The sequence below is a fragment of the Acanthochromis polyacanthus genome, chromosome 1 (assembly GCF_021347895.1).
Source record: "Acanthochromis polyacanthus isolate Apoly-LR-REF ecotype Palm Island chromosome 1, KAUST_Apoly_ChrSc, whole genome shotgun sequence".
NCBI classification, from domain to species: domain Eukaryota; kingdom Metazoa; phylum Chordata; class Actinopteri; family Pomacentridae; genus Acanthochromis; species Acanthochromis polyacanthus.
In genome coordinates this window covers 19,680,232-19,701,696 of record NC_067113.1, presented here as the reverse complement: position 1 = coordinate 19,701,696, position 21,465 = coordinate 19,680,232, and the positions used below count along the sequence as shown (strand labels likewise).

Sequence of the window (21,465 nt, the reverse complement as noted above, 5' to 3'; positions counted from 1 at the left end):
TTGAATTAGTAAAAAGATAGCATAATGTCGCCTAATACTTTTAACATTTGAAATACACCGTATAGAAGAACAGTAAACTCGTTTGAACCATAGACATATGTATTTATGTCTATGGTTTGAACTACATATAGCACTGACTGGACTACACATTGACGTCATCACCGCGCGCCTGAGAACAGAAGGACCTCTAGCTCGATAGTAATGCACGTGAGTGTGTGGGCTAGAGATTTACGTTCTTTATTCTCGCGTATAACTAAAGTTAACAGACGTATAGCTCAATTTACTTCGTTTTACAACTTAAGTACATTTCAGAGCTTTCATTTTAACTCACTGCGGTGTCAGAAGAGCAGTTTGATGATGGAGCAAGCAGCTAACGACTCAGGAACACCAGCGGACGTAAACACACCGGTGTCGGCGAAGGAAACCGCGACGAAAGACGCAACAGAAACTGGCAAACGCAAAAACGACGAGCCGGACGAAGCGGAGAAAAGTGGCCGAGGTAAGAGGCGAAGAGGAGCGGGGGGGAAGAAGCTCAGTCCGGGCGAGAGATACGTCCCCCCGCCGCAGAAACGCAACCCAGGTGTCAGCTTCAGCCAGGAGCATTTCGACGAGACGTCTTACTACTTCGAGGGTGGGCTTCGTAAGGTGTATCCGTATTACTTTGACTTTAAGACCTACTGTAAAGGTCGGTGGATTGGAAAGACTCTTCTGGATGTGTTTAACAGTGAGTTCAGAGCCGAGTCCATTGAGTATTATCAGAGGGCCGCCAAAGAGGGTCGCATCAAGCTCAACGAGACACCTGTGGAGGATCTGTCTGTGGTGCTCAGGGTCAGTACCAGCACTTCATGTACGTTTTAAGCACTGCTTTTATAATCATTGTGCCTGCTGAATGTCAGAACAACTCAGGAATACATCCAATGTGCTGTCATACTGTCAAAGGCGAATTTATTTATAAAGCAACATGAGTTGAACCAAAGTGCTTTAAACGTAATTACTATAATTAAAGACAAATCTGAATAACATTTAAAAATAAGATTAATAAATAAAACACAATAAGAGATAAAATCAGGATATCAAGTTCTGTTTTACTCAAATCCGAACAGAAAGAGGTGGATCTTAAGCAGCAATTAAAACTTTTTAAAGTCTAAGCAGTTCTCATATGGACACATAAACTGTTCCAAACATTAGGAAAAACTACTACAAAGGCTTAGCTGCCTCTGTTTTTGAGAGCATATGGTTGTTTGGACGCAGCGCTCTAACTGAAGTGGGATAATGTTTGAGCTGTGTCAAGTAAGGTGGTGCCAACCCATTTAAAACCTTAAAAACAAACAATGAAATCTTAAAATCAATCCTGAAACGGACATTTCAGGTACAGACATTTTATTGTTTCTGTTACCTGATGCACAGCTGCATTTGAGTAGCCAAACGAAATTAAAGCTCTCAATTTTAGATGTAATTAAGCCAAACCTAGATCTGTGTGACCTCTCTTACCAATAAATCATCATGTAGGAAAATTTTAAACATCCATTTTGACATAATCGATATTAAAGTCTTGTAAGGACAGTATAGTCATTCCCAGGAAGGAGAGATGGGCTTTTCCTTACTTTGAAAATGTCATTGGAAGGTGTCACCCTTGACTGAGGTATCAAAAGACTAAATCCTTCCCTTCTCTCCACAGAATAATGACCACATGAGGAACACTGTGCACCGCCATGAGCCACCTGTAGTTGGCAAACCACTGGAGGTTCTGGTGGATGACGGTGAAGTGCTTGTGGTCGACAAGCCTGCCTCCATCCCCGTCCACCCCTGCGGCCGTTTCCGCCACAACACGGTGATTTTCATTCTGGGAAAAGAGCGGGGCATCTCGGAGCTTCATACAGTCCACAGACTGGACAGGCTAACCTCTGGAGTGCTGCTGTTTGCCAGGACGTTGGAGAAATCAAAGCAACTGGACCAGTTGGTGAGAGACAGACAGGTACGTTTAGGTTGGTTTGGACTTGCAGTTTTACCCTTAACTAAAATAAATCAGTCACAGGTGCTTTATATTTCCTCTCTCTACAATCTGCAATTAATTTTTCCGCCCGTCTTTCATTCAGTCCACTCACTCCACACTCACCCTCTATTCCCCAAACAAGATAAATGAATGCAGTGTACATAATAAAACAAAGAAACTAACAAACATAAGCATACAGTACTACTTACACATTCCTCTCAACCTTCATTCCCTGCTTCCAAAGGGATTGCATGACCATTATAGGCAAAAATCAATGGTGATCAAAAACAAAAGATTTAGATAATTATGCCATTAACTACATAATCTCTACCTCATTATTATTTATGACATTGTGCTTTTTTGTATTTGTCTATTGTTTTTAAAGAACAGTAATGTCTTATTGTTTTTGCACAGCCTTGACCAGTCAGTGAATGTGAATCTCCTCCATCATCCATGATAATATCCAAAGAGATACCCAAGAATGTACACATTGAGATACCCAAGAATGTACACATTGATGTACAAATACCAAGTAATCAAATAATGCATGCTTGTGTATATCCTAATACTCTCAGTGAATAAGTGAGCAAAAGAGAAACACAATCAGTCACCAGTATTTATAAAAGATACCTCAGCTTTGACCAGCAAAAAGTAGCAGCAAGCGCATTCATTATTATCACTGACAAAATAACATTTTATATTAATTGTAGTCAATTTATGTGGGGAAAAAATACAAAGAATTATCAAAAGAAGATGTGTGAACTCATTTGAGCTACGCATAGCAATGACTGGACTAAACATTGACGTCATCAGTGTGCCCTGAGGAGAGGAGGAGCTCTAGTTAGAGAGCAATGCACGCGAGTGTGTTGGCTGGGTTTTACAAAGTGCCTTACATTTACTCTCTCTGCCAGCTTGAAAAGGAGTATGTGTGCCGAGTGGACGGGGAGTTTCCAGAGGGTGAACTGATCTGCGAGGAGCCCATCCTGGTTGTTTCCTTTAAAATCGGCCTCTGTCGAGTTGACCCGAAGGGTAAGGAGTGCCAAACCGTCTTTCAAAGGCTCAGCTTTAACGGAAAAACAAGTGTGGTCCGCTGTTTACCCCTCACTGGCCGCACGCACCAGATCAGAGTCCACCTTCAGTACCTGGGCTTTCCCATCGTCAATGATCCCATCTACGGAGCCTCAGCATGGGGTCCTCACAGGGGGAAGGGGGGACAAATAGGAAAGAGTGACGAGGAACTGCTGCACGCGCTGGTAGAGGAGCATCAAAATCTGCACCTGCTAGATATTACAGATGACTGCATTGGAGTCGGACAAGAAGTCAAGAAAAACAAGATATCTGAGAAAACGAACATGTCAGGTAGAACAGCTGAACCTGATGAGAGTGGAGAAAGTTGTCAGACACAAGTAGACAAAAAGTTAGATTGCACTGAGACAGGAAATGTAAAAACTAAGAACGCCTCACTCACAGAATCTCAGAACCCTCTATCAACTAATTCAAATGAAAATCAAACAGAGGCAGCTGATTCTACTCAGAAAACGCCTCCGGGGACTCAAGACCACCTGTGTAGCGAATGTAAACTGGTGCGACCAGACCCCACAGAGAAGGAGCTCATTATGTATCTCCATGCTTTACGCTACAAAGGACCTGACTTTGAATATTCCACTAGTATACCTGATTGGGCCAAAGAAGACTGGGTCGAAGCTGAATAGAGCCTGATGAACGCTGCTGATGAGTTTGCCTTATGAGATACTTTAGGTGGTTTTATTTTAAGGCTTTCTGATTTTACTGTGATGCATTTTTCTTCACAGTTCTTTTGTAAATTCTCTGAACATGGCCTAAAATGCTTTTTTTTTTATTTCTGCTTTAAATATTGATAGGAAAATTTGCCCTCATTTTAATTTAATCCCCATTTTACTTGAAAGACTGTTTTAATTTCATCTTTAAATCCTGTAAAATATGTGGTACAACAGCTACAATTTGAAATAAATTAAAGCCAGACTGCAGGAAAATAAATGTTTTATTTCATTTTTTTGAAAAATGAACAACACTGACAGCTGTAAATTATGGTGGTAGTGGTGGTAGTGACCTTTACTGTTTCATGTTTATAGAAAGCGTGTGATTGATTTCTTTTGTCTGTAAGGCAGGTCATTCTGCTGAGTGGTTTAAAGTGAAGGCTTATTAGAGACTTGTGATTGTACAGTCAAGATGTCAAAAGCAAACACTTCTTACATGAGAAAGTTTGAAAAGAACCCTGCTCGTAGGCACGTTTCACATACATCTGTTCTTGTCAAGGTCTTACTGCTGAACCACCATCGCTGCAACTCCTTTTTGATTTACACTAAACATCATGTAAAGGACCATAAACACATCTTATGTTGCTTTTCGAGGGAAACACCCACTGCACAAAACACACAGTTTCAGCCAAGTAGACAACCTGCTGAAAGACACTTGGCACATGCTGTTCATGTTATAAATACTGTTATTTGAAATATATTAAGATGCAAGCAACTGTTCTCAATCGTGGGATGGGCTGAGGATAAAGGCTGTCTGTTGCTTAGATAGCTACCTGTTGGAGTTTCCAACAACAGAAGACAAAGGTCCGTATTCAAATTATTAGCTGTCGATGCAGTGGCTTGCAATGGTATAATTACTGCTTTGGAAATAGAAATTAGAGCTCCTACTTCTTTACAAAGGCGAAGGCGTGCGCTGACATCCACAGGTCCTGGAATAGTTTGCACCTTAATTTGCCACCAATGCATAAACTCACAGAGTGTTACGTCTGTAGTAGAAACTCCTTTGCCCTTTAAAATCATCACATAAGTAAATATTACATTTTTTGGCACTGACACTAGATAAACAGCATGACTTATAATTTGACAGTAACACACTAAAAGCAAGCCATGACACCACAAATGACACACCGCTAACTGTAGTTTTCAGCTTTTTTACGCCATGGTGACAAAGGACATACTGTACATATTATCAGCTCAGAGAGCAAAACCAACTGACTGTAGTCAAGTCACACTTGTTTGCAACTTTGGGTAATAATGATAATGATTGACTCATGCTTAAAAACTGTATGTGACACTGCACACACTGCTCTTTCTCTGTATATCTCACATTTATATTTTAACATCAGTCCGTGAATGTATATGGCTCATTAGGGGTCAATTCCAGCATGGAAGAAGGCCAGCGGGTGCACACAGTTACCATTGTGTTCGTTAAAACCCAGTCTGTGCAGAGTGTACAGGTTCAGAAGTTAAAAAGTTCCAGGCACAAAGTAAATTCTGCAGGCAGCAGGTGCAGTACTTGATGTTTTGTGTTGACTGCATGCTGCAATTTCAAGTGTGAGATTGGTGCAAAGTTGTGACTGAGCACAAAGCTGTCTTCTTTCTAAAAATGCTCAGTCGGACAAGTCATGCCTTTATTCGACCTTTTTGCTGAAGAAACACTCATGCTCTGACCTCATTTGTTACAGACACTGGAACAACCTTAACTGCAACATCAGACAAACATGCTGTCACATGTTGCATTTGCAGTTGGCTTATATTTCCTTTGAGCATTACACAAATGTAACGGTGTATGCTTCTTTTTAAAAGTTCTGTCTGCTTGTGTAAGTAAGTACTGTGATTCATTTTCAATGTAAATTAAGAACAACTAATGCACAGTGTTTGCAAAGATTCCCCCAACATTGCTCAACATGTGTCCTCCCGTTGTACATCTCTCTTGATCCAAATGTCCGGTAGGTCGGGCTTACTGTTGGGTAAAATGACCACTTCCTCGCTCTGGCTAGTGCGGTTTTTACCACAACTGTCATAAACTGTTTCTTTCAGCGAGAGACGAAGCGTGTCTCTCTTCCCGTTGAGGTGTCCTGGTTGTAAATGGACCTCCGCCTGTCCTTCGTGTTGCTGCAGGTTTGAAGGCCCTGGTTCGATGTCACTGAGGCATGTTTCACAGGAGTCCTCCAGACCCTCGCACGAGCTCTGAGACTGTGAGGAGAGAGGCCCTTTATGTGAGCAGTGACGGTGATAGTGACTCTCCCCTGTGGAGTTTTCACCTTTGCAGAGAGATGGCTGGTCAGTGGTCTCCAGTGTGTGACTGATGATGGTCTCCTCTATGCTTGACGATGAGGAGAAGGATGTATTGCTCCAATGCTTCAGCTCAGCAGTATGACCTCTGCAGGTTTTACATAGGAATTTGTCCTTAGCTACATCTGCTTGTGCAAGGTCCATTGGGTGGAGGGTGTTGTCTTTGTAAGGAGATGAGGTCTGGAGGGCTGGTGGTGCTTGGCCGATCTTATGTTGATGACTGCAGGTCTCTTCGCTTTCCCCGTCCATGCTGTTCCTGTCCTCATCTTTCCCACAGTACTCGATCTCGTCAGATAGCACAGAGGGCCGGTTGGACAGTTTGCTGGTGCAGGTGCTGTTCTCAAAGCTGTCGCTCAGTCGATAAGCCAAAGGTTGAAGCTCGTACTGCTCAGGTCCTCGGTTCCTGGCGCCGCCTCCTCCAGGCTGTTTCTGCCTGTGCTGACGTTGGTGGTTGGGGTAGAGGTAACCAGCTGCTTCTTTGTCATAACTCCTCCTCGCTCTAGATCTGCCAAAGGCCCCGTTAGCGGCCGAGGCTGACGAAGAACCGGGCTCGGCAAAAGAGGACAGCACGGCGTCCGTCTGGTCTGAACAACATGGCAGTGTGATCGTTCCACAGTTTCTCTGGGGTCCAAAAAAACAGCACAGCGACTGGAAAAAGAAGGTTGCAAATCCACATGCTACACATTTCACCAAAAACAGGAAAATCCCAAGCTTTCTGAACAGCAAGGCCGTTGCAGGTAACATGATAATCCCCATGAAGAAAAATGCTCCTGATACTATTGCTACGGGACATCCCATCCTTTTAGTGGTGTGTGCTACTTTCCCAATTTTGTCAGAATGCGGAGCTAAGCTGTAGGATATGCAATAATTAGCAATAAAGTCAACAGACAACCCTGCGGCTGATGATATAAACAGAGCCTCGATGCCATTCAGCTGCCATTCGAGAAGAACAAGGAGGCCGACTGTGACAAACACACTGCCTCCTACAGCTAGAGTCCCATATATGCTCAGTGGAATATTCCACGTGGTTAAGAGCAGCAAAACAAACGTGAGAGCTACTGAGAAACCAGCTACTACCAGAGTCTCAGAACCTAAAGACTGTTGTAGATCAAAAAGAGACAGCTGACTGATGAACCAGCCCTTCTCCAGCCCTTGTGGTGCTCCTGATATTTCTTTGTTAAACCAAGTAAGGATTTCTCTGTAAAAAGCACTGGTTTTGCTGAAGTTGAAGCTGTGGAGGTATGTGGTTTTGAATGCCAACACAAGGGCAGCGACCCTGCCATCTGGCTGGAAGTACAGGCCTCCACTGTGTGCCAGATGGCATTCGGCGTACCGCTCTGCTAGCATCATACTAAGGCATTTCTCAAAAACATTAGGAGGGTAGGGGAAAGGGATGTCATTACAGCAAAAATGAAGGGCGTCATCGCTGTCTGAGCACCTGACGGATACCCAGTGTACGAGCTGCTCCACAAGACAGATATTGTCTGTTATCACATCTTTATCCTCCGGTGTCAGAGGGGAATAAAAGCTTTGGTTCTGAACCCGCCCACATAGATCCCTCAACCAAACCTGAGCGTCAGGTCGGCTCATGTTAAAGTCTGGGTCGAGAACTAAAGAGCCATTGCTTCTTGGGTTAAAATGATCCCCATTATCAATTGGTTTGACTCCCCAAACAAGCATTAACGCAACAGGCTTATCCTCTCCATTTCTCTGTCTCTCAAACATGAACATGTGGCTATACTCTGCATCAAATCTCTCAAATGGATGACTGGAGCGGAAAAGCTGGGTGACCCTGCTATCAAGAGTGGGCAGTTTCATGCCCGGGTCAATGCAGGCCATGTATGTGCCCCCGGCTGCGAGCACCGCGAACCAGCACACCCAGATGTACCGAAACTTTACCACTCCACAAGGGAGGATTTTTAGAAATATTAAATTGGAGGTGTCTGTGAGACCCCGTTTTAATTCTCTCAACTTCTGCCCGAGGCTGAATAGGCATCTCTTGCGTGAGCTCGTGTCCCAGAAGCCGCCATTGTTTTTGGAGCAGCAAGGTTTCCATCCTTGCACTGTGGCAGAAGCAGAGGATGATTTTGTGTAACGTTCACGCAAGATGAAAGAGCATGGCAGCCACACGAACGCCAAGAGTGAGCTGATGAAAGAGGCGGTTCCGAGATAAATAGAGAAGCATCTGATTGCTGTGATGCTACTGAGATAACCGGAGAAAAATGCCGCACTGGAGGTCAACCCTGACGCTAAAATCAAGTAGCCGACTTCCTGCAAAGCTCTGTTTACTCTCTTCTCCAGAGAGGCTGAAGGGTTCTGAGATAGCTGCAGATTCCAGAAGTCAGTAAAGAGGAAAACCTGATTGGAGCAACCTCCTAAGAGAATAAGAGCTGCAGAGAGATTGACCATCGGAAAAAAAGTCAGGCGAAATGCTACTTTGTAGACGAAATAAGAGGTTAGGAGGGAGCCTGTGATTGCTATTACCGATAATGCTACGATGAACAGAGAGTGAAGATAAAGAGCCATAGTTAAAAGAAGAGATACAACAGCTAGGATGGGGTATACCGAATCCCTTGCCAGGTAATACTTGAACAGGGTTTGCTTGATGCCAAAGTCTATGCCAGTAATAGTCGTATTATTGTGTGTCAGATCCTGGCCTTCAAGGCTGTTCATGTATAACTCCATCATGTGTTGTCCCTTGTTGATGGGTAAGAACAAAAGGCTGTACTTCAGCGTTGGTATTTGGTATTCAACAGTCTGCGGACCAAGGAAGTCTTTGTCGACGAGGAAGTGCAGGATTTGGAACACCACACGGGATTGTTTGCAGCGGGAAGGAACAGAGGAGCAGCCTCTATGTTTGGGTCTGTCAACACAGGCCTCCACTAGATGTCCTTCGTGATAGTACTGAGCACATTTCCGGAGAAGGTTCAGAGACTCAGTAACCTGGTGTGAAAGACAGAAAATGGAAAATAAACTGTCGGCAGGAGCATACAGTATGGCTGAGTTGTAATTGAGTTGCCTACCTACAGTATTTCACTCACTTTTGTGTGCAGTTTCCCTTAACCTTTTCTGAAATTTGCTTCAGTGAGAATGTTGAGACCACTTTACAAGACAGACATCATCCAGCACATTAACCCCCTGTTGTATTTTTGTATGACTTACATTGCGTCAATTATTGAGCCTTAAAAGTATTGCTAGTTGGATTTTACCTAAAAAGACACACAATAGCGGTTTCTCCTATTTCCTCTAAAAAAATATGCTAATCTACTAGTTGTGGTTTTATATTTAACCAATGCATAACTGCAGTATAAGTCTTTTTATCAACAAGATATGCCTAAACACAGCTATTCCTTTAAATATTACAAAACAACAAATTCGAGGTACTGACACCAAAATGTGTACAAATGTGTAACTGTGACCAAACTACAAATTTCTCAGTATGACTTCAGAGTTCAAACACCGATCTGTATTAGTTATCTAAAATTCGCTTATCTCACTTTGGGTCCACTTACTTACGTTTTTCTATTAAATACCATGAGGTGCAGTTAAAACTTGTCAGTGGACCTTCAGTTGGGTTTATTTTTTGAAGATTCAAATTGGTTGCTGAGCATATTTTTCTTAAATATTGTGTACTGTGGTACTTAATGAGATGGACTACTACAATGCACTGTTTACAGAACACCCATGTTTATAATTACAGCTGATGTTGTACTTCGCTTGTCTGGTTAATTTGTAAAATGAGAAGAAAGCCCCAGTACCTGCTGTGAGGTGAGGTTGAGGCAGCTGGAGGCATTAGTGAGGACTGCCAAGTAATTCCCCAGAGACCAGCTCGGACAACAGTCGCTTCTGGACGTTCCCTTGGCTTTCACCCTCCCATGCTGCTGGCACAGGTCTTGGAACTGGGCCTGGGAGCCAATCTGATACAGACCAGGGAGAGAGATTTTTTGAATACATGCCCAGTATTGAAACTAATTCACAGAAGAGGATTTAATTTCACGCACAATAATGTACAGTGTTATTTATTATTGGAGCAGACAATTAAAGGGCCAGTGTGTAGGATTTAGGAGGATCTACTGGCAGATATAGAAAAGTATTCTTAATTATGGTGTCATTAGTGTATAATCACCTGTTACTACCAAGAATAGCTCTGTATGAAATGAAGCCAAAGCATAAATGCCTTAAACCTGCGTTCTTTCTAGCAGCCAGCATGGGGTGACACTTATGGTTGCAAAAAGAAGTCCGGATTTATAAAAGTCCATCTGAAAATGGGCCTCGTTTTCCCTTGATTTGTTCCCTCAATACACATTTTCCTTAAGTTTATGGTCTCAGTTGCTACTTTCAGTTCTTCAATACAGCACAATGTGCATTTTGTAAATTGGTGTCCCATGTAAAGCAGAACAGACATGCAAGCAGCTTTTGGGTGGGGCTACTTTTAGATTGATAATAATGGATATGTTTAGTGTCCTTGGGTCCTCAGTCAGATTCACTCTCGCTCTTCTGATCCAAGTTCATAAACGATCAAAATTTCAAACTTCAAACTTAAAAAGTCTTAGTCCACAAGCAAGAGGGGGATGCTATGGCAACTACAAATTGTTGTGTTTTTGTTAGCTTAAAATGACCTCACTTATATAGGGAGCAGAAGGGACTTTTTCATTTTGAAGTGGCAATCACAAGCAATTTCCCTACACAATAGTGAAGAATGTCTTATGGATAATGATTCAGTTGGTTGTAGTCAGCAACCTCACCTCTGAATGCCACTAAATCCTACACACTGGAGCTTTAAATGTGAAATACAGTCACTGTGTTATGGAGGAAGATGTCAGTGAGACTGACAGATGATGATGACTAAAGAGGTGAAGAAGGCTAAAGTAGAGGTGAAATGAGAGATTGGGTAGTCAGAACGAACCCTGGATTGCTCCATGTCACACATGGCGTGGATTGCTTTCAGACTCCAGAGACTGGCTGAGTTTTCTGATCGAAACACCAGCTGGGCCAGACGCTCGTCTGCATGGAGAGAGACTGATGGATTCCACATACAGGAATACAGTGACCGGCATGAATCACCGGCTTGTGGGGAGAATGGCTTGAAATATAAATTTTTATGTATATGTTTAGAAATCATAAAAGCATTTCCTATACTCATTATCCTTCCATCAGTACTGAATAAAACTTAGGCATCTTCAATATACTGCAAACCTCAAGGCTTGGACTTGCTAATAAATCTATTTAGGGAGCTTTCTCTCTTTTTTATGGAAAACAGAAGCATAGGCTTTGATCTAACAGCACACTATTTCAAAGCACAGCTTAAAGACGAAAATCTGGGATAACCTTCCCAAAGAAAAGCACTCAGCAAAATCCTTTGAACTAAAAGCTGTCATTCACATCTTCTTACTATCATGCAGGTTTTTGTAATCTTGTTTTTAACTGATAAGCTGCCACCTTTATGTTTTACTTTTTGTCATGTGTGTGTAGGGAATACTAATTTTGCTTAAAAGGTTTTGCCTTTTATTCCTGGTTTTTACGTTCAGTTTTAGGAAGTTGCTCAAATGCTGAATGGCAATCCATCAGATTTATGTTGTTATTAACTCGGCTGAGAATGTAAGAGTTGAACTGATCAGGACTTACTCACCTGGAGCATCACAAAGGAAAGTGTCTAGAGAAGAGTCTCTGGCCGGCATCCTCTTGATGCGAACTCTGGAGGCGTCCTGGCCTCCACTACTGTCTTTACTGACAGCACCTCCACACCTACCACTGATACAGCCACACATGTACACGCAGATGGATTGTTTTTAGTTTCTTTAAACACAGTTTTTTTTGTTCCAAGCAAGACAAAGTAAAAGTAATAATCCCATGATTCAATCATTTCTTATACTTAGATTGATTGCTTTTTGGTCCCTTGGGGACAGCACAGTAAGCTGTAAACTCAAACACTGGCAACTTTTCAGTTAATACTGCAAATGTAATAGCAAACATTTGCTTATTTGCACATCCAGCAGACATACTGCAACATTGGCATTCAGTTGGAGTCGTACAATATTTAATCTTCTATCCTAGATTCTACAGTATTTTCCTTAGAAAAATGCCTGGCTCTGTAGCATTTAAACACTGCTTTGACTGAGGATAATGGGAATGGTAGGAGTGGACCAAAATAGTACCAGGTGCAGAAAGCCAAAACAATTAGGCTAATGATGCTGAAATACTCCGTACAGGTGATCGGAACTGCAAGGATGAGGGATATTTATTTAGTAGTTCATCACTGTGAGCAGTGCTGTTCACATTAAATGGTCTTTTGAGTAATTTCAAACATAAACATTTTGATTGGAGCAGCTTTAATCCTGTTTATACCACTGTGTTCTTGTATCAGAATTATTTTTAATGAACTGCTATTACGTATCTATTGCATGAGTGAAGTACTACTACTGGCAAAACGTTTTAGCAGTTTTCAGACATTCACCAATTATAACCACACACACCATGAAGCAGCTTGAGACACTAATATGATCACTATTTCTATAATAATGCAGCTTACATGTATTTCTACAGCATCTATCTATGTTGGTCAGTATTGCAGCCTCCCCATGTAGAAACCCCACATTCTACTAAATCTCCTTGCTGACCTTTTACTGAGCTGCTGTGGTAGAGGAGACAGAGTTTTCCCCAGGCCTGTGTTCTCCTGCAGCTCATGCAAGCTGGACTGACGAACTCCAATGTACGTTCCCCGCGGCTCAAAGCCCTGTGGGAAAAAAACAAAATACACACACTCACAGTCACACACAAACCGACATCAAAGCTGAAGACGCAGTGTGGACACCGATTCCAATCAATGTACTGCGGTAGCTCACTGAATAAATCAGCATCGCAAACAACGTATAATGTTGTCTGAACAAGCATAAAAAACACTGTATTTTCTTAATGAGTGTCTGATGTTATCAGGAAAGGAGCTTTTGTGTAAAAGCAGGTCAAGATTTGGCATAATCATATTCTATTCTTCTGTAAATGCATTTAAATGAGTCATTAATGATGCATTGTTTTAATTCACATGTTGCATTTTCCAAATCGTTTCTTAATCACTGTTTATCCCTTAAGCATGCATCTAAAAGGGTGAGATGTATTTAATTAAGATGACGGCGTGTGCGATCTAATTCAGCGCGGCTCATTGAATCTGAGAGGAGACTGAAGTGAATCGATACGGCCAAGATCATGAGTCATTAGAGAAACGGCAATTAACGCTCAGCCTAAGGTGGTTAGGGAGGTTTGTATTGTGGATCTGACAAAAGGTGACAGTAGAGATACAGCAAAGGAAACTTTTGGATTTAAATTTAGAGACTGCTTTTGTGCGATTGAGACTCACCAGCAGCAGATCAGAGAAGTCTGGCAGTGAACCAATAAAGAATCCAGCCAGTGAGCATCCCAGCAGCAGCACTGCACAACCCAGCAGGGCCGCTAACGGATAGTCCACTATCACCTGGGAGTAGCTGCCAAGTAGGAAACCAAAGGAAAAAAAAAAGCAGAAGCAGTCAGTGAAGCTATATAAATGTAAGTTATTATCAAAATAAGATGTAGGAAAACAGATTTTCACACTTACTTTTTAAGAATCCAGTAGAGTCCTCCATCCCTGGCAATAATTGGAAACAGTTATTCATAATATAATGACTCAACATACATTTTAAAAAGGAAAGTGCACTCAATGTCCGAAATGGAATTGTTTGTTGTTATGGAAAACCTGTTGATTAATTTACTTCAAGATGTTCTTCAGAAGAATATTGCACATAAATATGAAGCTATGGCCAGCAGACAGTTGGTTTAGTTTAGCACAGGCAACCAGAATCAGTAGAAAACAACTGATTAGACTTTATCTGAAGGGTCAGTCATCAAGTTTTGGTTCAGTTTTTGCTTGATCATTGCTAATTTGTCTCAAACTTCTAAAGCATTTATTGAGATATTTGTAAAATTTGATTTGATATATCAAATAATTTCAACAGGAAAACTTTCAGGGTTTTATCTTCAGCAGCAAAGTCATCCAAGCATGGCCTCAGAGTCCAATGTGCAGAAAAACAAGCTGAACGTAGGTTTATGGGCATTTTTTTGGAAATGTCATCTTGGAAATTGTTCGATATGTCAAGAAAAATTTTCACAAATACTATTTTTGACAAGGTTATGGTTTTAAAAGAAAGTGTCGTGCAAGTCAGAGATGGTTAAATAACCCAATACGTTTAAAGCTCTCTAAATAACACATTACAACTCCTTTGTGTTTGTTAAAGCCATGCAAAAATCAAAATGCAAAGCCACAATTCTCCCTTTTAAAGGAGGCACAGCAGCAAACAGTCTGGCACATAACCACCTGTAAATCTGTGTCAGAGTGTCACTTTGGTTTATGATTAAACAAATAAAATGTGTTGATTTAAAGCTGAGATTTTGAGGGGCGGCATGGATCAGTGGGTAGAGTGGCCGTCTTGCAGCCGAAGGGTTGCTGGTTCGATCCTTGGCCCATTGTGCTCATGTTGAGGTATCCCTGAGCAAGATACCGAACCCCTAATTGCTCCTGGTGGGTCGTGGTTAGCGCCTTGTATGGCATCAGTGTGTGAATGGGTGAAATGAAGTGCTTTGGGTACCTTGCAGGTATAGTAAAGTGCTATATAAATACAGACCGTTTACCATTTGCAGGAGTTTAACAGACAAACCTGAACTGTTTCCCCCCTGCTCTCAGTCTTTATGGTAAGCTACGCTACCTGTGCTGTGCTCCATTAGCTTCATATTTACCTTACAGACATGGTGCTGTTGATCTTCTTATTTAACTCTGAGTAAGAATGCAAAAGGAGTATATTCTCTAAAAACTGACCTTACTGTCACCACATGTCGCTGCTTGGGTTTATGTGTCCTGCTCTCATTTGACCCGTGCAGCCAGTGACACCGTGCTGCTCCATGACGGGATGCCTGATGGGCAGAACTGCAGCTGTGGCCCACTTTCACAACTGCCCCTCCTTCTGCATGAGTGGCGTTTGAATGACAGTTATGGCAGACGCTCAGTTTGACTGGACCGTGATGGCTACAGTGGGGACATTTTTGGGGCTGCGGTGAATCGTAAGCCCCAACTTGAGGACTTTGGGGGACCTAAAGGAGAAGAGAAGGTAGATTAAATTATACAATCACAATGTAGGTATTTCTGATATTGTTCAAATATTATGAGTGGCTATACTTGCCACTACCTGTCATGTCCAGAACCTCTTTTAATGGGTCCCTGTATACCTTTCCTAAACAACGCACAGCACAGCGAGTGTTCAGACTTACTTGGTGATAAAGCTGGAAGGAGGAAGAAGGTCTGCCAAGGCTGCTGCAGCTGTCACATAGCTCCCCTTCAGACTGGATGACTGTCAACTGGGCCTCGGCAGAGCTGTCAGGGGGGCACAGAGAAACCGCCGGGATCTCACTGAGGAGAAAGAAAAAGAGACAGAGAGGAAGAGAAGAGAAAATATGATGGGCGGAGAGGAGACAGTGAAATAAATGACAAGCTTCCTTTAAAACGAAGGTGCAAAAGTTCAGTCTGTAAACAGTGAGTGACATCTCAGTTTCTTTACTGTACTTCTTGGCTCGGCTTCATCTCATATTCTGAGGGGAATTGAGCGGCCCGGCAGAACTAATGAGGTAAGGAATGGATTTCTGGGTAGCTACTGGAAGTAAGGAAGGCCAATTAAAACAGAAGGGAGGAGGGCGAGGAGGGTGTGACAGGGAGAAGAAGAGGGAGAGTGAGAGGCTGTTTTCATGTCATGTCACCATGTCATCATGTTATAGAGTGGTAGGGGGCTGTCCTGGATAGATAACATGAGACCGAGTGGTGACTCATGGGTAATGGTAGCAGTCAGGAGAACCCTGGAGTGGAGCTTGTATAGATATGCTTCTCCCCTCGGAGTCTGCTGCCTATTTCTTTCTCATTCCTACAATATATGTTGCAAGCTCTCTAGAGAACATGGAAGAGAAGATGTCTATTTTTAGCCACGTTAGCAGCATGGCTCTAAGGGTGATGGTGGTGGTTGGTCAGTTTGTTAGTCCACCATGTTGGTAGAGACTGAAATATCTCAGCATCTACTGGATAGACTGACACGATAGTTATTCGTAGCGACCAGAAAAGGAATCCCTCTGGTTATCTCCTTTATTTTCCACCAGCACAACCAAGAGATTCTTGTTTGCAGTTTCAGGTTAACCCTCTGAACTCAAAAATGCTTTCTTTCAACAATTACACTCCTTATCATGGCCAGAAACGGTAAATGCAGAGAGAAATTGGTAGAATTTCAGCTTTCCATTGTTTTTTGAACTAATCATGTGTGCTGTGCCATTTCTCCTGGAAAATTTGCCAAATCTAAGCTAGAAACTGATATTTTTTAAAATCACAAAATTCAACATGCTTCTTTTAAAACTTAGCTAAAAGTCAAGCATTCGTACTTAAAAGATTATGTAAAAAACTAAACTAAATATTCTGTGCTCCTCACTGCACTAACCTAATTATTACTGATTCAGCTGTAACCAACTGTCCTGTGACAAAAAAAAAGCCTACGGCCACACTGGACTGAACTGCAGGCTGTGTTTACAGAGAACAGATCAAAGTCATGAGTCATTTTATTTTCCAGTGTTGGTAACATATTGGGGCACTTACACTACCGTTCAAAAGTTTGGGATCACCCAAACAATTTCATGTTTTCCATGAAAATTCAGATTTCTGTTCATGTGCTAACATAACAGCACAAGAGTTTTCTAATCATCAATTAGCCTTTCAACACCATTAGCTAACACAATGTAGCATTAGAACACAGGAGTGATGGTTGCTGGAAATGTTCCTCTGTACCTCTATTGGTGATATTCCATTAAAAATCAGTCGTTTCCAGCTAGAATGGTCATTTATCGCATTAACAATGTCTAGAACGTATTTCTGATGAGCTTAATGCTATCTTCATTGAAAAAAACTGTTTTTGTTCATAAATAAGGACATTTCTAATTGACCCCAAACTTTTGAACAGCATTTATTCCAGTATTTTTTCCCATCGATTATCTACACACCGCTTAATCCTCATTCGGGTTGTGGAGGTCGCTGGATCCAGGTGACTTAGGGTGAAGGCAGAGGACACCCTGAATGGGTCGCCAGTATATCACACAGTGCAGAGAGAGAACATGTTAACGTCATGCAAAAAGATCCCAGAGCCAGTCCAGGACGTGAACCGGGGATCTTTTAGTTGCAAGGCAACAATGCTATCCAGCACTGTGCAGCCCTCCAAGGTTTGTTCAATTTTTTAAAAAATAAATAGGGAAAGATTTTGAACTTACAGTGTTTTTTTATGATTTATGGCACTGTAACACTGTTCTACTGCACACAGGGGACTTTTTGGAGGTCTTTCTACATCTAGCCATGATTGTGCTTTTTCCATAGAGTCTTTCTACTTCTGTTAAAAATAAGTCTACAATAAATTAAAATGTGACAGGACCAAAAGAAGCTAAAGGATTGCCTGGGGTTCAGAGCAATATATATCATAACAACACCTGGATGGATTGCGTTTAAAAATAATTTAATAACAATATTAACACCAGAATAAACTCCATTTTATTTAGCACCATCAGCAAGTCAATATAAATTTCAGATCATTTGGTTTATGATTTAATAAACTAATAACTTCCGTCATCCTCAGCTGTAGTTGATACTGATTAGCAAATGTTAGCACACTAACATGCTCAATTGAGATTGTAAAAATGATAAATGTACCTGCTAAACATCAGTATGTAAGCATTGTCTCTGTGAACAATTAGCAGAAGACACAGAGTCACAAAGCTGCTAGTGTAGCTATATGCACGTTTCCTGTTCTGTTTCTTTTCTATCATATCCAAAACATTCTAATAGGATGTCCGGTAAAATTTACCAGTATATCAAAACCTCTTCACTAACCTGCTTTGTGGTCAAAGTATTGCTGTTTTTCCATGTTGTGTTTGTTCACACCTACAGAAATTTAATATATATTGTTGCTTTCTTATATGTTTTTCAAATGGTAAAAGACGATATAATATAATATGCGGCATGACAATGTGTCAGGATGGCCGAGCGGTCTAAGGCGCTGTGTTTAGGTCGCAGTCTCCTCTGGAGGTGTGGGTTCAAATCCCACTTCTGACAACAACCTTAGCAGATTTTCCCTCTGAGGAATAATATTGTCAGATGAAGCTGAAAACGGATGCTTGCTTTTAATGCTAAATACAGACTGAATGTTGAAATAAATCTGATCACAGTCTTGTTTTTTAACCCTCATCCAAAATTTGAACCTAAAACATGTCTTAGTCTGAAACTAGGACAAATAAACACATCTGACTGGAGCACTGTGCTGCATCTCTGTGAAGGTTCCACGAGGTCCATCTAGTCTACCACATGCTTGTTTTTCCACAGTAGACTGGATGCAACCGCACTTCCTGACTTGTCACCATGGCGACAGAGTAAGTCAACAGATCCTAATTGACCTCACACTGTTGTATTTGCATCCCATAATAAGGCGCACAGATGATAAGTAGTCTGTTGAATTGGTGGTATACATTAGCGTAGGGATTATGGGGCTGATTAATGACGGAGCACAGCGAAGAACTGAACGTCGTGTTACAGTAAAGCTGTAATATGATATAAATAACAGCTAATTCAGCAGCTCTTAGTCATGAAGCATGTTTAGTTTAGCCTACTTAAGTGCTAAAGCCACAAAAACTATTAGAAAATCAACACTACTGACTTATTTAGGGCCATTTCTATACTGTAGAATAATAAACTACTTCCCCTCAGTGCTCCATGCAGTTTAAAACTGACATTAAATGATTATTAAAAGACACTATGTAACCTCTGCCCAGCAGCTCACTGAGCACACGGTTCAGGATGTTAGTGTTTAAGGCTAATTCTCCCTCTGTTTAATGGCTTTCTCAGAGCTTGCCAACACAGGCAAACACACACAAGGAGAGCAATTTTTGGAACTCATCAATATTTCAGTGGATGAATACAAAAATAATTTCAGGAAGGTGTCAGCAAGCTGCTCCCGACGACGGGACAAAAAATTAAAAAAAGACACTAGCAGTGTTCAGGGAATGGCTTCATAAATCTGAATTTGCATCCAAACAACAAAGTTTTTCTTTTAAAGTTACTCATATTTCACTTTGTCATTTTGCCAGTTTATTAAGTAAAACTCACAAAATAGCACAATCTCATACAACAGCCATAAAATGTTAATGAGGGTAAACTAAGCATGAGAGACAGCTTCTATTATTGCAATTCAACCAAGTTTCAGCAGAAACAACTTTTTAATCTCTGAGAAGACAATGTTTACTGTAGGGCTAAAAGACTAAAATAAATACTGTTAGACAATAAAAGTAAAACAGATTTATCTGCTCATCATTTAGTATGTGAAATCTCAACTTGAAAAATAGCTAGAGCTGTGAAATAGTGCAATATATTCCTCTGAATTGTAGCGAACTTGAACCACCGAATGGAAAATACCCAAGTTTGTGCAAAAATGCCAAATTTGTGCTTTGAAATACATTGCTTTGGTAAAAACAAAGTGCCCAAAGTCACCTTTAAGGTATTCAAAAGCCTCAGCACAGAGTGAAAATACCTCTAAAGGCTACAGACTGTCATCTGTACTTTCCAGCTTCTCTATCTCCAGGTCTCTCTCCCTTTCTACTGCTCTACTGCTCGTCTCTTGCATCAACTCTCCGGATGCCAGTCAATGTCATGTCTTTTAACATTTCCTAAACTGACAATCACACACACTGAAGAGCAGCTCAAAAGCTCACTCTGTATGCAGCAGGCCAACGGTTAACCTTCTTAAAAAGCCAGAGCGCTGAACTATTAATAGAGGGAAGAACTGGAGGCTCTGCCTCAAGGTGTAGGACAAGAAACCGAGAAAGGATTCTTGTTGGAGCGACCAAACTGTGGCCTGTTGCTGAGCTATAGGGTGACAGGTCTCAGCTGTTTCCAGCCCTGCTTTCATGTTTGGAGCCTCTCAGCCAGTAGATTTTTTTTTAATATGCTTGGCTGCTAGTGGAGAACAAAATGAGTGACAGGGTGGCATCAGTGACCTACAGGGCCAGCTTGAAGAAAGCAGGAGGATGACACTGAGCAGATCTAAAGTGGACTGTTTGTGCTGCCTACTGCACACAGTTTATCTGTCAAAGTCAGACACAGAACAGCACAATGTCCCTTTATCAGACAGTAAATCAAAGAAGGCAGTAGCAATTTGTATTGTCCTGCAAAATTAATGATGTTCAGTGTGATCTGACATAGTAAGAAGTAATATTTGACCTGAAAATGTTTAAATGATCAAACATAAATTCTTAAAAATAAGCTGACATCAGCACATCTTGTGTTTCCACCAGCAGCACAAACAGTGCAACATCGTTAGAAATTCATTTTATAATGATGCTAATAGTGTAATGGGAAACTAAACAGAGCATAAATCCTCTACTGTACATGATCCTATTGTCCACAGCACAAACAGCCGGATTTTGAGCGACACTCTCAGGGAGGAGAGTAAAAAGCACATTCTCAGCTACTATTGCAAAAAAAAAAAAAGCAAACATCCATTTCTCTCCACAAATCACAGTAAGCTTCAGAGAAATCCACTGACAAGAAGAAAACAACCCACCTCTGGCAAGCCTCCTGAATTTCCTTCTCATCTCCAGGAGACTCATCCATCACTATCGCATCCGTGCTTTCTGCTGTTATCGCGCAAGCATCCATCCTGTTCCTGGTTCGCCTTAGAAGACGTGATGTGTTTTTTTTTTTCTTTCTTAAAGGCAAGGATGGATTTTCGGATGCTGTGTAGCAAAGAGTTAACCTGCCATCTGCCTTAGACTGAGTCCACGAGGATCAAAGGTGCGGGCTCGTTTCTGGGGCTGCTACTACGGAGCAGCACCGAGGCTGTTTGGGTTAATCTGCCCCGAGCTGCGCGCTGATTGGCGGAGCCGCGGTGATGCTGAGGACGCTGCGTGGTCGCTGTCCAACCGGCCGCGGTGCTGGAGCACAAAGTGACGGATGGGGAGCATCGGTGGCTGCTTAAGTGGCTCGGACAGGAGCTACAGCTGCTGCTTAAGGCGCATTGTGAAGGTGCACAGACAGTGATGCTGCGCTCAGTTAGAGCTGCAACTTAATTGGGACTTCCGGCTGCTGATTACAATAAGGCTCAATATTATGTTGATGGCATCAGTTCAGGTAAAATCCACTATTCATAATCAATGTTCCTCCCGAATCTCTGCCAATCATTAAGCAGGAGACAAGGAGCATAAATATGTTAATCATTTATGTAAACAAATGCACAAAAGGACTCCACTACAACAAACAATGCAGTGTGTATTTAATCTTTTATTGTCAATATAAGA

General features: G+C 41.7%; 2 protein-coding genes and 1 non-coding gene across 5 annotated transcripts; 2 read left to right on the top strand and 1 right to left on the bottom strand.

Annotated features, from left to right (window-relative positions):
• Nucleotides 1-167: 167 nt before the first annotated feature.
• rpusd2 (RNA pseudouridine synthase domain containing 2) lies at nt 168-4,009 on the top strand. Its single transcript, XM_022221542.2, has 3 exons — nt 168-828; nt 1,679-1,975; nt 2,905-4,009. The coding sequence occupies exons 1-3, from the start codon at nt 202-204 to the stop codon at nt 3,703-3,705; spliced, it is 1,725 nt and encodes a 574-aa protein (XP_022077234.1). The 5' UTR covers nt 168-201; the 3' UTR covers nt 3,706-4,009.
• disp2 (dispatched homolog 2 (Drosophila)) lies at nt 3,996-21,454 on the bottom strand. 3 transcript variants are annotated; one of them, XM_051957479.1, is made up of 10 exons: nt 20,733-21,266; nt 15,373-15,511; nt 14,924-15,195; nt 13,670-13,699; nt 13,436-13,559; nt 12,702-12,817; nt 11,714-11,835; nt 10,991-11,103; nt 9,843-10,001; nt 3,996-9,027 (listed from the first exon to the last, which is right to left on the bottom strand). In XM_051957479.1, the coding sequence occupies exons 1-10, from the start codon at nt 20,825-20,827 to the stop codon at nt 5,692-5,694; spliced, it is 4,506 nt and encodes a 1,501-aa protein (XP_051813439.1). In that variant the 5' UTR covers nt 20,828-21,266; the 3' UTR covers nt 3,996-5,691. The 3 variants fall into 3 exon arrangements, with proteins under 3 accessions (XP_051813439.1, XP_022077222.1, XP_051813451.1); XM_022221530.2 differs by having other exon boundaries at nt 10,991-11,088; nt 20,733-21,265; XM_051957491.1 differs by lacking the exons at nt 3,996-9,027; nt 9,843-10,001 and having other exon boundaries at nt 10,997-11,835; nt 20,733-21,454.
• trnal-uag (transfer RNA leucine (anticodon UAG)) lies at nt 18,150-18,232 on the top strand. The gene has a single exon. It is a non-coding gene; the product is annotated as a tRNA-Leu (tRNA).
• Nucleotides 21,455-21,465: the final 11 nt, after the last annotated feature.